This window comes from Dermacentor albipictus, chromosome 1 (genome assembly GCF_038994185.2).
Source record: "Dermacentor albipictus isolate Rhodes 1998 colony chromosome 1, USDA_Dalb.pri_finalv2, whole genome shotgun sequence".
Classification (NCBI taxonomy): domain Eukaryota; kingdom Metazoa; phylum Arthropoda; class Arachnida; order Ixodida; family Ixodidae; genus Dermacentor; species Dermacentor albipictus.
The window spans coordinates 419,914,074-419,934,605 of NC_091821.1; the positions used below are offsets into that span (position 1 = coordinate 419,914,074).

The 20,532-nt window shown below is 48.1% G+C and overlaps 1 protein-coding gene across 3 annotated transcripts in view; it reads left to right on the plus strand.

Annotated features, from left to right (window-relative positions):
• The window catches only part of IA-2 (tyrosine phosphatase IA-2), a 663,183-nt gene that overhangs the window by 634,334 nt on the left and 8,317 nt on the right, over positions 1-20,532 (plus strand). For all 3 annotated transcript variants that reach the window (XM_070532244.1, XM_065429889.1, XM_070532245.1), the window contains one exon: positions 7,782-7,948. In XM_070532244.1, coding sequence (XP_070388345.1) covers positions 7,782-7,948 — 167 coding nt within the window. The remainder of the gene's footprint in view (positions 1-7,781; positions 7,949-20,532) is intronic.

Consider the following 20,532-nt stretch of genomic DNA (forward strand, 5'->3'; position numbering starts at 1 on the left):
CAGCAAAACTCTAACGGTCAAGTGCGGATTAAACTAGTTTCAGTACTTAATTAGGTGCAGTCCATCAGTGTCTGAATTTAACTTCGGAATATCTCCTCAGTGACGGCGCTGTGTTGCCTTTTCGTCTATTATACACTGTGGTTGTAAATAATTCACAGGCCCCCGTGCATACTGGAAAGGCACATTTATTTAATTAGCTGCGGTCTTCCACACACTTTGTTATTTATTGTAAAGGTGTTTATTAGTCACCAGCGTTTGGGCCGACTGTCAGAGCAGGGCACGGACTCCCAGCACGAGCGGCGTTACCCGAGCAGAAGTGCTGGAGAGGATGGCCCACTATAGCGTTCCTGTATTACAGCGAAGCTGTACATGGCTAGGGTTCCATGCGTTTTTCTTCTCCGTGAACATTAACTATCATCATCAATGGCTCATACCCACGTAAGCATTCATAGCACGTAAGCATTCATACCCACGTAAGCATTCATACTCCCATAAGCAAGCAAAAAAATGCAATGGCTCATAGCCCCGTAAGACAGAAGCTACAAGCACTCAGCAAAGTGAAGCGTACAATGCTTAAGTTTATTGAATACATTTAATGAATACATTGTTGCGCCAAAAGGAAAATAAAGACTTAGGAGGGAGAGGAAGACAGGTGAAGAAATGTTTAAATTATTTGTAATCACGCATACAACATACTGAACAGCATGTCAAAAACTGCCGTCATCAATGACTCATACCGCCGTGAGCAATGGCCCATACCCCCCGTAAGCAAGCAAAAAATACAATTAGCCATAGTCCGGTAAGGTTCATGGCTACTCGCTTTGCGTGAATTAGCTGCGATGATACTACCCCTGTTGTCGTTGTCAGTTATTTTCAATGTGGATGTGTCGGTACCGAAAAGGGAGCGATTTACGCTTTCCGCGTTGCAGACATATCGCTTGCGATGCCACACCGATTCGCTCCAACCGACCACCCAGCGGCGTACGTGCATCGATTTGACATAAAAACATGTGATTGCAGTTTCGAGTGAAATAATGACTACCGATCAAGTCAATAAATGAATGTGCATACGTTTCGTCGCGATGACCACCCATCAAGACAGTGAATGAGTTCAATCCTTTGTTCAAAATTATGTGTCGTATGCTAAACAGCTCCGCTGGTCAACCACCTTCACAGAGTGGAATGGCTCATGATTTTTTTTCGCTACAATTCTCAACGTAGCTGGTAGATTATTCATCCGGTCCCTGTGCACGTTCTCAGAAACGCGATTCCGCACGCAGCTTGCGCACAGCAGGGCGACCAAACACAGCCAATAAAGAGGTCTCGAACGAGGACCACGTCGGTTTCGTCGTTGTTGTACCAGAAACCGGCCACAACCGCGAGGTAGAAGAGCACGTTGCTCAGTTTTGCGAGGTAGACCCATTCATAGTGGGCGCTTACCCTCTCATACTTCGTCAGCCAATCCTCCACGTCGGTGTCGTCCGCGCCTCTGAAAATGGGAGGCCTGTGACGAGGCACCCAAGAGCACCTGACTGTCTGAGGAGGTGCCGACACGGATGAAGTAGGAGGTGTTTGCTTGGGTGCGTTTTTAGGCATGGTTGAGCGCAGGGTACGGGATTGAAATTCCAGGATTGACGTTGTAGGCCGAAGCACTCTTCACCGCTTGTAGAGGTGTTCACTAGTCACCAGCCTTTGGGCCGACCGTCATAGCAGGGCACGGACTCCCAGAGCAAAAACGGTGGAAAGATTGACACACTAGAAACCACCCGACAGGATGGCCCACTATAGCGTTCTTCTTCATCCCTACAATATGAATTCCTTCTCTTTTACGCAAAGCCTTTTGCAGGCCAGTCAGCTTGTGGAATGTGTTCTTCGTTTCCCTAACTGAACTTTCGAGATGAGTACTATGCAGTTTGGCTCTAAGACACACCCTCGGAAAAGTCGCACCTTTGTTTCGTCATGGCCCTCGCTCGTTTTTCACTTCGTTTGCATCGTGTCCAAAACTTTGCCCGACGCAAGAGGAACGCAACGACGTTGCTTTCGCACTCCGCCCCGCGCACGTATTTACCCTGCACAGTGGCGACAAAGCGACTTTCGCACCACCTACCCGCTTCCGGGCTTCCGCCGACTACAGAAGGCCTCAGAAAACTCGTTCGCGTGCTTGAATGCGTCTAACTAGGAAGGAAACTTCGTCAATGCGGGCAGCCGTCATCCAACTCGTCGCAGATTTCCAGCGGTGGTTTGCGGCTACACGCTGCGTTCTTCGCTCCGTACTCCTCCCTTATTTACTCGCTCCCGAGAGGCGCACGCACCACACGAGACAAGCCTTCACAGGTGGCTCGCGCGGAGGCAGCGAGCGGTTTGTCTAACAAGTAGCGATGCCGACTCGGTGTCAGGGCTGGCACAAAGCAGTCTCCAACGAAGGCCGACTGCATCGTCGCTCCACGCGACGAACGGGTTGCGGCGCCGCCCTTATTTGATCCATTCATTCGCGCCCACCCGCCCGCCCGCTCTCGGTTTGAGTGAGACGGAATGGCAAACACGCGTCGTCGGTGCCGGATTGAGAGACAGCTTGGAGCTCGCGAAACGAAACGAGCTGTATGCGCACGCGTGCGGGCTCGTCGACAAATCTCGGGCGATCCATTTCGTTATTCGTTCGTTTACATTTCAACCGCGCCTGCTGCCAAGCACCGCCCCCCCCCCCCCCCCCCAGCGTGGCTTTCTTTCTCCTTGTTTCTTGCTGGAAACTGCGCGAGTGCGTCCAGAAGCGAAAAGAAGCGGGGTGGCGGAGACGGCAGGGAGACGGGAGGGGGGGGGGGTGCAGGAGATGAGGGGGGAGTTTCGATGGGACGCTCCAATTTCTCATTAGTGTGGCCGCCGGTCCGACGTCGTTCTCGGGGACGGGCGGAATTTCAACATCATCGTTCCTACCTCTCTCGCTCTTCGCTCCACTCGCTCTCACCCTCTCTCTCTCTCTCTCTCTCTCGCAACGCGTCCCTCTCGCTCGCTTTCTCTCACCAACCTTCAGCTGTAAGCATGCGGCCTTTGCTTCATCTAAGCCTTACTTGTGCGCAGCTTCTGCTCTCCACCACATATCTTTTATGTTTCCATCGACGTTTATTTTTCCCGGCGCGCTAGTTTTGACTACCAGCGCAGCTCTCCGCTTTTTCTTTACTTTTCCCATTCTAACCCGGCTGCTATACGTTTCTCCCGCTCTCGTCACCTCCTCCTCGCCCTTACTCATCGACGGGACGAAAGGAATAAGATACCCCGCACTTTCGCCGCCAGAACGTCCACTCTCTCGCTCTCCTATGCGGGATTCCAGTTTTCTCTTTTCTTTTTTTTTTCGCGAAAAAAAAATCATGCGTGTGCAATGCAGGAGCCATCGTCTTTAATTAAGACGAACTCATAGTGGTTAAGCGCTCACACGCCGCACCAGACGGGCGGGAGATGGCGTGAAAGGCGGCTGCCACCACGAAAGCGCGCTCTACAGGACGGTGTTGAGATAGAAATTAGAAGCGAGGTACAGTGAGCGATGGAGAGAGAAGCGCTTTAATATAAAAAAAAGAAAAGAAGAGAGAGAACGGTGCGACACGAGAGAGACTCGAAGCCCGTCCGACGACGAGGAGTGAGAAGAGAGAGAGAGAAAGTGAAGCAAGAAATGAAGTTCCGGCTTAAACGACGCGTCGTACTTTAACTTTGTGTACAGAGCCATAAAAGGAGGGCATGTCCTGAATGCAGCTGTAATGACGCCAGTTTCAGGGAGGACGTACGTTTGAATAGAAAGTAACGTTTCCCGTTGGTTTGTTCCCGCCCTGATTTTCTTTTTTTTAGCTTCTTCGCTCCCACGAATGATGATGTCTTCTTCGAGCGCCGAAAGCGTATGGTTTCTAAAGAAATTTTACTCCTTCCCTTGTTTTTTTTTTTTTTGAGTGTTCTTCTTCCGCGTTGCGAGAAGTCATTTTGCTGTAGGTTTAGCAATAGCATTCACATCGCTACTACGTCAAATTAAGCGCGTCCGCAATGCCCAAAAGAAAACAAAATATCTTTGTGCTCTGGTGATCTGAAAAGAAAATATAGTTCAATTAAGCTTCCCCATTACATGCGCATTATGTGCTAAATATCCTGACTGTGAGAGTGTTAACACTGCTGTAGTTTCCGAGTGTATGGTATGTATCGCAATGCATGAAAGCTATCAAATGCGGTAGCTTGAATACGAAACTTTGTGAATTCAAGTAAGCATTGTTCGCTCGTTACCGGAAGAACGAATAGTATACGAGCAGAACAAAAGGTGTTTGTTTGTTAGTCACTGTCCCAAAGTATTCCAAATGCGTAGCATTTAAAAGCCTTCGTTGCGTTCCGATTGAAGGATACATTTCGTAGCGTTCGCGGTGAACTTCTGCTCGGCAAACCCTACCTACGCCACGTTTAGCGCGAGGTTTCTGTTTGTTTTAGTGAACTGGGCGGGCCTTCCCATAAATGACGTCACGGTTAGAGCGAACACTTGCAGAGCACTGTGTAGGAAGTTCTATTTTGACCAAGTCATGCTTCGCGGAACCATAACAGGTGCCTGACACGCAGCAAAACTAACTCATAGGCCTTCACATATGCAACTTTTCTCTTTAAACCGTGGCGTATATTCTGTCTCCTTTATTCGGCAAAACGCTACGACGCCGTTCACAGACGCGGGCGCACGCACTCTTTGTCGGCGACAGATTACATCTTGTGTGCGTTCTTCGATTTCACGTAGGCTCGCCTCTTCTATTTTTTTTTCTTTTTCCACATACGCCGAACCTTAAGACAAAATGATAACCTAGCGATTCCGCTGCTAAATGCTACCGTCTCAACAAAAAGAAAAAAGAAGCGTTAGAATGGGCACGGACACGTACGTGCTCGAAACGGAACAGCGCAATATTTCGCTCTTCCCGATTGCTCGACATAACTGGATGAAGGGGAACCAGCCCTTCAGGAGTAGGGTTTCTCGTCGTCAACTCCTAGCCCACGACCTTCCGTTTCGAGAAAGCCGCTCCAGTATACGGAGATTTCTCCTTCACCTCGCTCGAAATTTCATACGGGTCGCCCACCGCCGCACTTCGGCGAGTGCGTGAGGGGCAGCCCTGTGCGTCGCCTCCGCATTACATTTTCCTTCCGTTCTTACCTCTCCTCCTTCTTTTCCTTCCCTCTCTAATTTGTCCACTCCTTTTTTTTCTCGTCTAGCAGCAGTCTCTCGCTGCGCTAAACTTCGTCGCATGTCGTTTGTGAGGCCATGCCGCGTTCCTCCACCACCACCACCACCACGGTTTTTCAACCGCCGGAGTGTATGTGTGAGGGGGAGGGGGGGGAGGAGAGGTGGGGACGGCGTTGGCTTACCACTTCCACTCGCACCCTTGCACTTCCAACTTCCACATTTTCCTTCTTCTCGGGCTCCTTTCGTCGGGCACTCTTGTCCCCAAATTCTATTCCCTGCGTTTTTCTTCCTCTTTCCGTTTCGAAGCAATGGCACTCGTTCTCTTTTCTTTCTTTTTCTTCTCCTTTCTTCCGTTACCCACCAACCAACCCCTATGCCGCTTCGTTTCACCGCTCTGGAAGACCGTGCTCCTTCTTCTCCGCTGAGCGAGTAATTTAAATCTCGTTACTCGAGACGCCCAATGTTTCTCTTCCGGCCACTTTCTCCTCCCCTCCGTCTCTCACCTCCTCCTTTCAGCCGTTTATGTTTCTTTTCTTTCACCCTGCCTCTCTCCGTTCGTTCTCTATGCGCCAAGTTATTTGTGTTTCCCACACACTTTACATGTTCCCGCGCTTGTCAGTCGTTTATGTTTACTTTATTTCTTGCTTATTCAAATAGTCTTTCTTTTCTGCTCGCCTAAATGGATTCTACTCTCTCGAAAGAGGAACGTAAAAAAATATTAAGACGGACTTGGCGAGCTTCTTTTCAACACAACAGCGCGAATGAGGCGAGAATGTCACCGCATGAAGTAACTGTACATATGAACGCAACGATACGAAGCGTGCGCGTTGGGTTTCGTAACCGTGGTCCGCCGCGTCCAGCTTGCGAGCTTCGGGGATTGAGTAGAAATGAGGAAGGGGACATTGATTCCAGCTTTTTACCACTGCCATACTTTCGAGCGACAATGAAATATATTAATGAACCGGTTTCCACACAATGTCATAATGCCATTTTGTGCTTAAAATCTGATAAATTATCAGGGTTGGAAGTTAGCCAAAGATCGGTCGGCTGGTTGGCCTTGAGAGGCCACACTTTTGTAACCTTGGTCTACCACGTCCAGCTAGCGTGTTTCGGGCATTGAGTGGAAGTGGGGAGGACATTGATTTCAGCATTTTACCGCTGCCATACATTTGAGCGACAATAAAACATATGAATGAACTGCGTTCCACAGAATGGCCTAATTCCATTCTGTGCTTAAAACCTGATATATTGTCAGGGTTTGAAGTTAGCCAAGGATCGCTAGGCTGGCTGGCTTTGAGGGGCCATGGTAAAACCCCGAATGAGGCAGTGCAGGGTGACATGGCTTGGGCCTCTTTTGAAGTCGGGGAAGAGCACAGCAAAATTAGTTTTGGAGGAAGACTCGGGAACATGGGTGAAAATAAATGGGTGGCTAAAGTGGACGAGATTATCTAAGTGGACACAGAATGGAGGAAGAGGTCAAGAAAGCTGTCAACCAAGTTCAGGGTAATTGAAAGTGTAAATAGACAGCCAGGAGTCATGAAAAAGAGAGTGAGAGAAACATAGACAATGAAGTGGATGTAAAAAAATTGGAACAAGACCACAAGATTTACAAGAATTTCCAAAAGCGCTTGAATATAAAGTGGATGGAAGCATCAACCGATCAGCAGTCGATGTAAGGGAGAGACGTTTAGAGTACTGAGGGGGAAAAAAGTAAGGAAGAGATTGATATGACCGGATTCGTTACAGGCATAGGTAGTGGTACAAAGTAGATATAGATGTTTTGAAGAGAATAATGATAAAGGAGATGTACACAATACGCTGTAATAAGAAGCTAGTATAGCATACCTGATTAACTCGAGCATGCTCGGTGAATATTGTTACAGCCATGTTTCAATTGCGATGCCAATGAATCATCATCGTAATCATCATCATCAGGGTCGAGAGAGTGTAAGCGTGAGTTACCGAAACCCAGTGCTTTCCATCGTAGAAGTGTGATGTGGCGAGCAAGTGATTGAATCTGTTACGCATTATCTGTTCTCGAAAGTGGTATAGGCACCCGCTGTTTTCGATTATCCCAGCGCGCAGCTTCAGTTGCGCTGTCACTGCCGACAATTCCGCAATGGCTCGGCAACCATTTAAATGCAATGTCGTGTCCTTTCTCGAGAGCTTGGTGATGAGCGTGTCTCATTTCGTGCCGTAGCTGCTCGTGTAACCCATGACGTAGTTGAAACTGCGCAGTTTGTAAGGCTGCTTTTGGGAGTTGAAGAAAACGGCCCAACGATTTGATGGTTGCTGGAGCACGCGGTTGATTGCACTTGGGAGTGCCGCAGAAAGAGAGAGAGAGGAGAGGAGGGAGGGAGGAAAGGCAGGGAGGTTAACCAGCTGTTGTCGACGTGGTGGTGTGATAGTGTCTGAACTACAAAGAGGTGGCATCTGACGGAACAACCACTGGGGCGGTAGGGCTGATGGGATTGGTGGAACCATCCGTGTAAATTTCGATGCAGCTGGAACCTCTTGCGCCTTCATTGGCCAGGGCGGATGAACGAAGTGGCGCTAGTTTGTAACAACGGTCGATTTCCGCGCTCCATCGCAGGTGCACCTCGTCTCCGAACACATCTGGTGCGACGACTACCTGGTGCGCAGCTTCTACCTCAAGAACCTCAAGACCAGCGAGACCCGGACAGTGACACAGTTCCATTTCCTTTCGTGGCCAGACAACGGTATCCCGGCTTCCATCAAGGCTATCCTGGAGTTTCGAAGGTCAGAGACGCGCTCGGTGGGCTCAGTCCTCCGACGTAGCGTTTGTAATACGTGTCCAGTTTATTTTCGTTCTTACGCACCAGGTTGACGTCATATAACCTACTGTCTCTGTCGTTAGCTTGAGAGACGTCAATCGACTTTGTGTGTAAATACCTCCCGTTACGTAAAATAAATACGAACATTTCCACTTAAGGTGCGCCCTCTGAGGCCCCGACATTTTCATTATTGACAGCGTCCTACTGCGACACATTAGCAGATGAAAGATGCTCACCTAGTCTCACTCACAAACGATTGGTTACGCTACAAAGATTGCGTTTACAAAGGTGCACATGCTGTTCCCAGGCAGCACCGTGTGGTACCGGTGCAATCCCGATACACAGGAGGACCGGGTGGTCCGAGCGTACTCCGCCGGCCCTCTTATATGGGCTATTTGGTCAGCAAGTATCCGCACCGAGGCGCAGCGGTACCCTATCGGAAAAACCCACATGCGCCGTATTCAATATGTACAAATGGCGATCCCAATTTAAAAACCAGTGTGTTCACATATGAGACATGGGACGCCCCAATAAAAAAAAAAGTCACCATCACCTTCATATGCAATGCAGGAAAATTACAGGATCTCGTATAAAAGCACGTATGTTCCTGTACCATGTGCCCCAGATAGCGTTAGCCAAGCAGCTCAACGGAAAAGATGATTTCAAAAAACACTGCGCCAGATACATTTGCAAAACTTACAGGGTTTGGTCGTCACATGTCTGTCTACCGGACACCGTAGGTCTTATGATAGTATCTTGCACTGTCTTTTACAGCGAAGCTGTTAGCCTCTAGTTGGTCGGGATTTCTCGTGTCTGTCAGCAAAAAAGAAAAGAAAGAAAGAAACTGAAACGAAAAAAGTGCGCATCTCCTTTGGAATCGGGCACACGTACAACACACAGCTCAGTGTTCATTTCAATAAAGAAAATTACAAAACAAGCGTCAAAACCGCATGATGGATAATAAGGCGTCTGCAAACAATGTGAGGCACGTTACTTCTCCCCGCGTGCTTCCCGGTAAAGATTACGGTTGCATAAGCTGCTCCGGTGGGAAAGGGGCAACAGCAGCATACGAATCATTGAGTGACGTCACCAAACTTCATATATAAAAGGGAGACCTGCCTGGCAACTCATTCGGTTCACTGCAAGACCGCTATGGGTAGACTACGCAAAGACTCCCGAAGAGCAGCGTGAACACGATGAGCGTCGAAGAGTAATAAATCGCAATGCTCAACAGCGCTGTCCTGCTAAGACTAGGCATAACAATAAAACATTTCATATCCCCATCGACGGCATTTGAGCGGTTTTCTAACACCTTCGCTGGCCACCAACTTTCGCAGGGTCGGGATGGCGATTCAATCTTTAAACGTTCTTTATTTTTTGAGTTGAACAGCTTGGCTAAAATTAGTTGGGACACTCTATACAGGGTGTCCCACGTAACTTGAACCAAGAATTTAAAAATGAAAGGCGCGTAGGAAGTGAATTGAACCGAACGCATACTATTCCCAATAACTTATAATAACTCAGACATTTTTGTTTTGTTTTTCCCATAACTCATAATTAATTAGGTTGATTAACCCAATTTATCTTTCATTATTGGCTAGGACCCCAAGTATGATACGCAGATTTGTAGAGCACCTTCAGAAACCGCCCATCGAGTTGTTTCCTTTACGATATGTCTCACGTAGTCGTGTTTTCCGGGTCGCAAAGAAAGCCCCGCGAAATTGAAGAAAGTCGCGTGAGGGAGCGCTTGCACAGTGGTATCCTGCTGCTCTCGAGCGTGCGTTCGGTGAACAAGGTCGGCTGCATCGTGACTGGCGACGGGGAAGCGGCAGGGCATTCTCTATCTCCTCGGCAGCGCTCGACCATCAACATGCATTTTTGGCCGTCATCCTACGGGACCCAAACTTGCTCACCGAACGAACGCTTGAGAGCAGCACGATACCACTGCGCAAGCGCCCCGTCACGTGTTCTTTTTTTTTTCATATTGCGCGGGCTTTCTTTGCAACCCGGAAAAAACGACTACGTGAGACGTATCGTAAAGGAAACAACTCCATCGGTGGTTTCTGAAGGTGCCCTATAAATATGCGTGTCATACTTGGGGTCCTCAGCCAATAAATAATAAGTTGGGTAATTAAATGTAAATAATTAGTGAGTTATAGGGGAAACAAAAATTGTTTGAGTTACTATATGATATTGCGAATAGTATGCGTTCGGTTCAATTCGCTTGAGTCGCGCCTTTCATTTTTAAGTTCTTCGCTCAAATTATGTGGGACACCCTATATATCATACGGGGTATGGCCCATGTATGGGACATGCCCCATATGTTATATGGAATCATATGGCCCATCCTCATATAGTTAGGGGATTATATCTGCCGAATGTAATCTTTGATCCTATAATATATGGGAACATACAGAGGTTTTGTTTGTTGTACCCATATATTCCTTTATGGGACATGGAACTTATCGGGTATATGATTCTTTTTTTCTCGATAGGGTGCCGGATATGACGTAAGGAAGCATACGGGCTTTTATATTGGGTCCCCGTGTGTTCATGTTAGACTATTGGACACGGGGCATACAGGTTTCTTGGATAGGGTGGCCCATGTGACATATGGTAACATGTTTTTATGTGGGATCCATACATGCTTATATAGGATTATTGGACACGGGTCAAATGCGTTTCTTTCTTCGATAGGATGTTCAAATACGTGCTACATATATTGAAGGAATTACGCGGAATCGTGCCCCATGGCAGCTTGCTTTCTACGTGCTGGCTTCCAGAACCCCAGTTATTGCTGAAGTGCATTCTCTGATCGCTTTGTGAAAACGCCTCCGGGCGAAAATGTGAGAAACCAAGAAAGTGCTCTCAATGACAAAGCACGTGGCTTTCAGCGTGTTGCTACAGAAGACGGTGCTTCTTTCTTAAAAACGAATGTAGAGAATTTTCCCGAGTATCCTGGCGCCGAATGGCACGTCACCGATGCATTTTAGCGGCAGTCGCTTTTCAACGAGGCGTCACTCGCCAATTCACCAGCGTGTTGTTACGTGCGATAAGTGCTTACGTGTGCGTTTGCACGCCAGAGCTCTTGAACTGTATGGGTGCATTCACATTTTATGCTTCCTCGTGTCACGTCAACTCACGCTTGCTACCTCAACACTGTTGACATGTTCGCTCATATATCACTTACCACTGTTCCCACTTCATTCGCAAGTGTTCGCCCTTGAATGATTTTCTCTTTTTTCGCCTTGAAATGTCAATGCTGTATGAGCGTGTTTCTTGTCGTGCTGGTATCTGATGCTTGTTGTCAAACCATTGTCGCGAGTGTGCTGCCTTCCGATTTGCCAATTTATGTTTAACGTGAAACCGTTTTACGTCTTTTTGGGCTGCTATCATTGTTTGCCCAGAAGAGCTAAATCAGTAATGCGACGAAAACATGAGAGGGTGAATTCTACCTTTAAACAAACTTAGTGAGCTCCATACCGGCACTTGGGTGCACTGTGTGATTAATATTAGCGACCACTCGGATATTGCACGCTGAATTAGTCAAGCGTCGATAACAGCCGATGGAAGATTTACATGTTCTGCCGAACCTTAGATTCAGCATCCTGTCAGGGCGGATAGAACAGCTGCAGGGGAGTGATATGCATCACGCTGCATCTCGCGGGACTCAAAAATAGTCATGCGTGCATATTTTTTTAATCTCATGTTGTTCAGTATAAATTATTTCGATCACGCACCTGTAGCATTCCTTTAATGACAGCGCCCCGTCGATACCGAGTTCCGTCGATGCACAAATAATAAAATTTCCTAACTTCTGCCAATTGGCCACTGTAAAAATAATGCCTTAACCCGAGTAGTCAGAATACTTGGCAGAAGATGCTGCTCTATAGAGTAATCAAATTCTCTCAAGGTGCTACACCCATAGTTATATTATTATTATTTTTGGGTCAGCAATATTGGCTTTTTAGTTTAGCTGACATTCCAGCACATTGCCAGATAAGGAAACCTCCCCGGAATTCTGAAAATCTTCAGTGTGCATGGGGACATGAGTTTCCCTCGATATACATTATGACACACTTCCTTTCCGTGATATCGTTTCGTACTTCAAAGGCAGTTTGCTCGAAACAGAGAACCCCGGCATTCACATTTTTCATGTGTCACACGTGTCGTCTGCTCACTGTTCTGAAGCTTACGCCAGAAAATACTGGTCGAGTCATAAGTTTGCTGTCACACTTTTCCACTAAGTTGAACAAAGTCTACTTTTTCTTTGTTTATTTTTCTATATAATAAGAAGAACCGGGGTAGCCGAGCATTCTGTAGCTCAATATCTGGGCGGCAACCGATTTATACCAAAGCAGAAATTAAGCAGTCGTTAAGCAACGCTTGTGCTTGCCGCCTCCTCTGTCGCTGTTCTCCCTCTGCGTTGGAATGCTCAAGGCACATATGTGCTTCCTTATTTGGCACATGAAGTTCACACAGGGCTGTCCGCAGGTCGTAGTCGAAGCATTTTAGCCTTTTAGAACTGAGGTTGAACAGTGCGAATATGACAAGGAGACGAGGAAACAAATACCACAGACAGCGCTTGTCTGTGGTATTTGTTTCCTCGCGTTCTTGCCTTATTGGCGCTCTTCGACCCCGGCTCTAAATATGAACCAACTAGCCCCCATCGAGATCTTACTAATGCATTTTAGTTTATTACAACGTGTCTTGTTACGGTTTACTTATCACTTTTTTTCGTTTTTTTTCTCTTTTCGGAAACAATGCTCAGAAGCATCTCTCGGCGGAAAAAATATGAAAGCACAGAGAAACACTTAACATCAGGCTTACCCAGAGCATTCGGATGTCGGGTGGGTTGCGAGCCTCGGCCGTGAAAAGAGAGAGAGGGAGAAATCGGTGAGGGGGAACGAAAGCTCCCTCGAAGAAAGATGCCACGTCCGCCAATAGTTGCGGCGGTTCCCTCCAGCAGCAGCAGTGCAAGAAAGCAATGCAGGTTCCACGGATGCCAGAAAATAACAAGCGCGAGTACTCGCCATTCTCGTGAAAGCGCCGTCTTTTCTGGCTGGCATAAGCTCCGGTCGGCGTAACAGGCATGTAGGCGGGCTGGTCGGACGGTCGGTCGGTCGGTCTGCCGGAGCGAGCGCACGCGCTATTTTCTGTTCGAGAGCGCAGTCATTAATGAAAGGCCAATTCCGCTCGCATTAGCGCGAACCTCCCCACACAGACTCGTTGGCGAAACTTCGCTGCTCGTTCCTGCAGGGACCGCTCTACAAGAAAGCAGAAGAAGAAGAAGAAGAAAGCTGGAAAGATTAGAAGAAAGAAAAATTGGGCGTGCTGGAGCCATTTAAGAGGAGAAGCAAAAAAACGCCGGCGCCGCGGCGGCATTCGGATATAGCGAGGACTGGGCCAGCGCAACAGGCAGCGAAGGCGCGTAGCATGAGCGGCGGCGAGCAATCCTCGTTTCTAAATCGACGCTAATGAGGTCTGCTGCGCTTGTAATGAGTGCTCGCGCGCGCTTTCAGCGGCAGCGGAAGCGCTACTACTGCTCGCCTATGCGTTTGTGCGCGTCGAGCGGCCGGGCGAGCCAGCGAGAGCGCCCTGAGCCTGCGCTGCCGCCGGCGCTCGCCCGCCTGCTGTTTTTAAGGCACTTAAGGCATCTTTGAACTGTGCCCGGGGATTAACATATCTCATTCATTTTGGAAGCACCCGGGAGAAATGTTGTCATGGCGACAGACGATTCGCCGCGGCTACCTTTTATTCCGTCGTCTTTCTCCCTCTCTCTCTCCCTCTCTCTCTCCCTCTCTCTCTCTCTCACACACACACACACAACACACACTCTCTCTCTCTTCATCTGCGTGCTTTGCCCGCACAGAGCGTGCGTCCTCTTACAGGAACAAGCAAAGTGCGGAGCCAACATTTCTCCTCTCTCTCTCTGTATCTCGCTCAAGCTTGCGTGTTTGAAAACTGCGAGATTAAGTTCCGGCGCGCGCGCGCGCGAGGGCCGGTGAAGGTGGGGCTCGGTGGCCCGCGATAAACGAACCAAGTACCGGAAATATGATTAATCGCGATGCATAAATTATCGAGGCTGTGCGAGTGGTTCGTTAAAAAACCTTGCGGCTCTTTCACGTGCTCTTGTCAATAAAAGCTGCGCTGTGTGATTATCACCAGCGAGTGTAGCGCGCACTGGCTGTTGTTACGTTGTAAAAGCGAGCACCACCCCCTTCTCACGCTCCCCCCCCCCTCCGCTGCATTTATGCTGATCGCTCCCATACTTATTTTAGTTAACTGGTCTTAATCGGCATTTTATTTGCACTTAGAACAGTTGGCGAGGGCTCACTAGGAGAAGTCCACTTCCCACTTTCTAGAGGTCGTTAGTGGTGGAATATTATCGCAGTGCAGGGTTATCGCATTAAACGTGTGCAACGTAGTGGAAATATATCAAACTGTGATTAGGTGATCAAGATGTGTCAAGTTGCCTTGGGCCGTTGGTTCTATTAGAGTGGGAGTAGCTTTATAACGAGTCATTCGGGGACTCACTCCTTCACGCTTTCAGCGCTATAATACCAGATTGCTAATACTACCTTGCCAATAGCATGAGAATAATAACAATATGTGTTTCCAGCCTTTAACGAAATTAACGCACCCTGTTCGATTTACTGATAAATCACGAGATATACGATCAACAAGAATCGTATAGGTTACGTATTTCGAACACACACTTCACGTAGTATTTGCCGCAGCGGTTGGTTCAGAAGAACCGTTTAAGAGAAAAATTACGTCAATACATTACATGGCATTGTTCTTTCTATTTACAAAATCTCGAAGTGCTGTACATGACGTAAGCATGACATTTCTTTCAATTTTATGTGTATGGTACCACTAGGCCCGTCACCTGACATGCAGAGCCGACTCCTGTAAAGCGTGTTGCGCCTTTATTGAAGGTATATCAAGGCAGAGCCAACGACCAGGCTGAAAGAAGAAAAGGCCTTGATTGCACAGGAAAATGGGGCTTCTGAAGAACGTCCAGAGCTAAAGGAGAATTGTATAACGACAGCATAAGAAACCCTTCTCCGCTCCCGCCTACAACCACAAGCGCACGCACAAGCGCGCGCACACACACACAAAGACGCATGCACACACGCACGCACACACGCACGCAAAGTGCTTTCGTTATATCGTGTGCTTTTTTTTACTATCAAGCACTAACAACTGGTCCGAATGACTTGTTTAGTGACACACGTTTTCATATAAAACTACACGCACAACAATTTCACCAAAGCACCTTTACCGCTCTTCCACTAGAGTTCTGATTGTTTCCTTACCCTTCTTTCGGCACGCATTCATCACGCTTTCAATTTGTTATAATGTTTCTCTTCGTGCCGCTGCTCCGTTTTCTTAATCCATCCGCGCGCGCGCGGCGATTGTTTCGTTTCCGTTGAGAATGAGGCGGCGGAAAGACAAAAAGAATCGTTCAACGAAATCCTGCTCCCTTCACTGGTATCCTTTCTTTATGCCTTTTTCTGATCCGCAAATGTCGAGGAAAAAGAGATTAACAAATTCCGCTTCCCGCCGGCACTGCCCGCTTTATCTGTCTCCGCATTTGTTCTCTTTCTTCTTTCTTTCTCACTTTTTCCTTTCTTTTCTTTCGCTTCTCGCGTGCGCCTCACCGCTCGCAACGTTTCCCGAGAGTTAGAACAGCAACTCGCGCGAAAGAGCAAGAGGAAGAGGAGAAAGAGAAGGAGGAGGAAAAGGCGCAAAAGGGGGCGGGGGGGGGGGGTGGAGTCTGGTTAAGAGCAAATAATTTTCAGCCTCTTGAAACGCGGTCGCGTTTGTTTCTGCAATCTTTTCTCTCTTTCTTTCCGACAAATTTTGGAATCCTCCTCTCCTGGCTCCTTCTACAACTTCATTTCCTTTCATCTCTTCGTTCTCGCTGTCTTTCCCAGGCCAGCTTTACCCGCCGACGCGACGGAAGACGACGCGCTGCAGTGAGAGAAATTAACATCGAGGAAAACGTCTGCGGTGTATTCGGGACAGACAGCTGCTACAAAGAAACGATGATTAACGAATGTTGCACCCGAAAGATTTGGTTCTCTTTGTTCCTTGTTCTTCTCCCTTCCTTGCAATCTGCTACTTCTCTTTCTATTTCTTTGTTGAAGCTTTTCGTTCTGTTTGATTCGTTCTCCCCGCGCCGTACTGCTCGCTTTTTGCGCTGGAGCTGCGTTTATCTCGAGCATGCGTAGTACCTTTCTTTTTTTTCTTCCTCCTTCCTACGCGTCTTGCTGCGGTGCCGTCGCGGCTTGCAGCAGCACCGGAACTACCCGCGCCGGCGAGCCACGATTCATCCTCTCGCGCAGTGTGCACGCGTTGCCGCTGTGCGGAGTTCTCACAGCCTCGTTCCTTCTTACTCCTGTTCTCTCCCACACGTTCGGGTCGGGTACGCGTGTAAAAGAGGGAGAGGGGGGAAGCACGCTGGCTCCTGCGCAAACAAGAGCACTTAAGTGCGCGGATTTTCGTCGCCGACAAAAGGTTTATGCTTAATTCCGAATTCAATCTTATTCCCTTCCTCCTTATCCTCCCCCTTCCACACACACCTCCTCCTCCTCCTCCTCATCCTCCTCCTCCTCCTCCTGCTCCTCCTCCGTCTTACTCATCTCGCGCCGTCCGTCGGTCCCGCTGTACGGTTGCGCTGAGTGCTTGTTGTTTCTTTTGTTCTTGCTTCGCTCGCAGCGGCTCGCTCGCTTGCGACTCCCGATTCGAGCGTTCTTTGCCTCTCGTGAGTGCGCGAAACGCAACGTTCGTGTGTTTCTGTGGATGTGAACGCAACGCGTTGCGACTATACGCGCCGTCGTCAGCGGGCGCGCGACTGAAGCGACAAAGCGAAACCATTGCGTCGGTCCGTGCTTCTTGGTGGTGAAGCATAGTAGGAGAAAGGGCTTGAGCGAGACGAGGCGGAGAGGGGGGCGTGGAGGGGGGAAGGAATGCGGAGGCGGCTTCGACCGTGCAAGCTCGGTGACCAGCCTGCTGCCGGCACGCTCTTCAGCAAAAGATCGCTTGCCTGTATAATTAATTAGGGGATTTTACGCGCTAGCTCCGTCAAGCGATTTCGCGCAACGGCGCGAATGCGCTGACTACTGCGTGATTGCGTACTTCTCTCTTCGTTATTCTTTTTTTTTTTCGCGAACGCGTTGGCTCATTGAGGCGGTGTTCTGTGACAGCTGTACTTACGATATGCGACGGGAAAAAGCGTTGCGTTCGGCGCCGTCGCGCAAATTGTGTGCGCTGCAAGACGACTAGTAAGTTTTTATTCACCGAAACGCTGAGCATGTGCACTTCGCGCTCGCGCGACTGTTGCATGGAGCACAAAAAAAAAGAAAGAAAGGAGTACGAGGGGCGGGTCTTCCGTCAAGCCTTCTTCGTAGCTTTTCCCGCGACGATCCCCTTTCGTGCCTGACTGGGCAGCAGCTGCGTCGTATATATTACACAGATTTGCCCGTGCGCCGAGCACGGGAAAATGACGCCTTAATAAAGATCTCGTTGCGCTCTGCTTTGTCGTTCTATTGTGATGAAGCCGTCTGCGAAGCGCGAGCGTTTCGATTGCAGGAATTCAGTTTTGGCGTACTGTACCTTGTAAATTTCTTTTTTTTTCATTTGTTTGTTTGTTTGTTTGTTCTGCTTAGTTCTGCTTTGTTTGTTTGTTTCTTTGTTTGCTTGCTTGTCTGTTTTTCTGCTTTCTTTGTTTTTACCTGGATAGCTGTATGCTCTGTTCCCTCTAGCTCACTCGTTTGCTGAAAGTTTCGCCGTTAAAAAGGACGCTGAACTTGTCTGACATCCGTTATTCCAATTCGCTTTTTGTTGTGAACAGTCAAGCCATTCTGCTTGAGGAATGTCACGCGTCTTAAACAGTCAGTTTGTGCATTCACTGATGGGTGGAACCAATACCATAGGGCTCTGGGTGGATTGGAAGCGGTATAAGTTTTCCCAGCAACGAAAGCTTCCAGCTGAGGATGCCTCGAAAAACTGTATACCCTATTTGGCTTCGCTGGGACGAGCTCAGAAATGATTAGTAACAGCGCAGACATCTCGATGGGTGCAGTTATCAGATAACTGCGCAATGCGTGTCGTCGTGCGGTTCGCGCAACTTGTGAAAGAGGAGTGCAATCGCTTCACATTTACAAACGACTCACCAAAGAACAGTCGACCTACTATTTTTCCTGTTCCTTCTCCCATGCGCTATTGATACACTCGGGTACAACATCTACCAGCCAGCCCCATGTCAACACATTTTTTTTAAAAACCTTGTTCTTTTTCTTGTACTTTTCATGTACCTTCCCCCCCCCCCCCCCCCCCGCTTTTTTTCTTTATCTGCTGCTTTCGGCTTTCACGTTCTCGTTTCAAGCAAGGGGGATCATTTGTCTTTCTTTTTGTTTGTGCGTGGTGGTAACAGCAAAACATAATTTGACCCAGTAGAGAGGTGCGTTGAACGAAAGCAATACGCACATCGTTAAGCGGTCCTACGCGTTACCGTTTATGTTGTGATTGCTACTATTGTGTTTGTGTACGGTAACACGACGCTGTCTAGATATTGTGTGATCGAAAGCAAAATGTTGGTATTCTACGTATGTCAAAACTATGCCTTTCTGTGAGCATGTAAAGCTGTGTATCCCGTATTCTGTATCTATGAAACGTCGCTTCTTATTTGATTGTTGCTGGTTTCATGAAAAGACTCTTGTAGTATGACCTTCCTGAGAAATGGAAGAATTTACCTAGTCCTTTTTTTTCTCGTGTGCTTTTTTTTTATGTTTTCCGTTGCGGTGTTTCCAAGGCACGCCGATTAGACCTTTCTTCGAAAGTTCTCGCCCAACAGATCGTGTCACCGGATCTGATTACGTGTTGTGAATTGGGTTTATATCATGCACTTGCATTGCCATTACATCGGACACAATAAGGAACGCCAGGAGCTGTCGTCCTCTTTGCCCAAACATTTCAACTGAAATAATTTTCACTTATGCCCTACCACGCACACGGCTTTATGGTAATTCTACGGTCGTATTCTGGATCGATCGTTCTATAGAACTTTTTTTTTTCACTTTTTCGTGAAGTCTTGTCTAAAGTGAGGTCACACTGAAGCAGCGGGCATACTGTCAATCCACTGGACAAATACATGACCGGGGACTGACGCTGTTGGAGGGTATGCCGTTTTTTTCATCGCACCCACTTCGGCTGACTTATGCGACTAACACGTAGTGATAGAAATCTTGCAGAAACTGATCGATCCAGAATACCGTTCAACGTTCATACCTGCAGTGGTCCGGTAACTTCATAGAGGGGTATACTAAGGAAGCACAGTAAATCAGTATTGGCTGGCAAACTATTCTTTCAATACTTTATTTTCGCTAATATTGGGGCAGGGTGGTTGGTTTCCAGAAGAGAAAATGTTTCTATTTCTGGAACTTCGCACCGAAAACTTAGTGTCGGTACGTCACTGTGATGTCAGAGACTTTAAAGTATTTTATCATATCTTTGGCCGTTGTGGCGCTGGGAAAGTTCCCGCAGCTTGCAAATTTCTATCTATGACTCCTCTAGAGACAAAATTCGGGCCTATCTTACCGATGAAAATTGGCCAAATATAGTTCGCCTTGGGCTACGTGCATACACCCTTTCATTCTTAAACTGTCACAAACTTTTCTGTTCACTCTCTCTCTTTAGGCATTCGTGGATGCCATGAAATCCATGAGTACGAGCAAATACTTTGAAATCCGTGACGCCACATTGACGTGCCAGCGACGGTGTTTCGACGCGAACTTAAAAAAAGAAAATGAAACTTTGGCCTTCATACTTTTTTCTCTGATAATCAACTTGTTACCGCGAAATTAAAACAAAGGAACTATGTTTTGAAAGAATAATTTATCAGTCCAGACTGTGTGTCGCTTTAGGCTGCACATCTCCACACAAGTGGCGAGGTTCGTTTAACTGAACCAAAGCTTGATCAGTGTTCTGACTGAACAGTATAGGATGCACTGTGTAACCATCTGGTACGTGAACGCTGCGCTCTCGTGTCATCACGCGCTGTTGTCGACGCGAGCGCCCGCGTAACTTTCTTTATTTTCCGTCCCTCTGTGCTTTCTCTATGCCTGTCCCTGTCTCTCACGCTGAACCTTTTTCCTACTGGGCCGGTGCCCGTTCTGTCGTCTCCGGCGGACGGTGACGCGGCGTCGGTTCTTCCTTCTGCTGCGGGAGGCCTCGCCCGACTCCTCTTTCCCCTCCGTTGCGTTCATCATTTTTGTGATTGGTGCAATTGTTCACCGTGCGAATTGCATAGTCACAAAAGTGATGGGTGCGGCGGAGGAGAGCCACCGCAAGCGCCTACTCTCTGCGCCTCCTTCTTCTACTTCTTCTTCTGCTTCTACGGCCTGGCTGCAACACACTACGTGTGGAAGACGGAGCCCGCGTGTTTCTTGCTTTCTTGTTATTTCCTCCACTCAATTGTGTGCCCTGCTTTCGAACCTGTTGTAAGCCCTCCCTTCACTTTCGTGCACCGTTTCCTTCTTC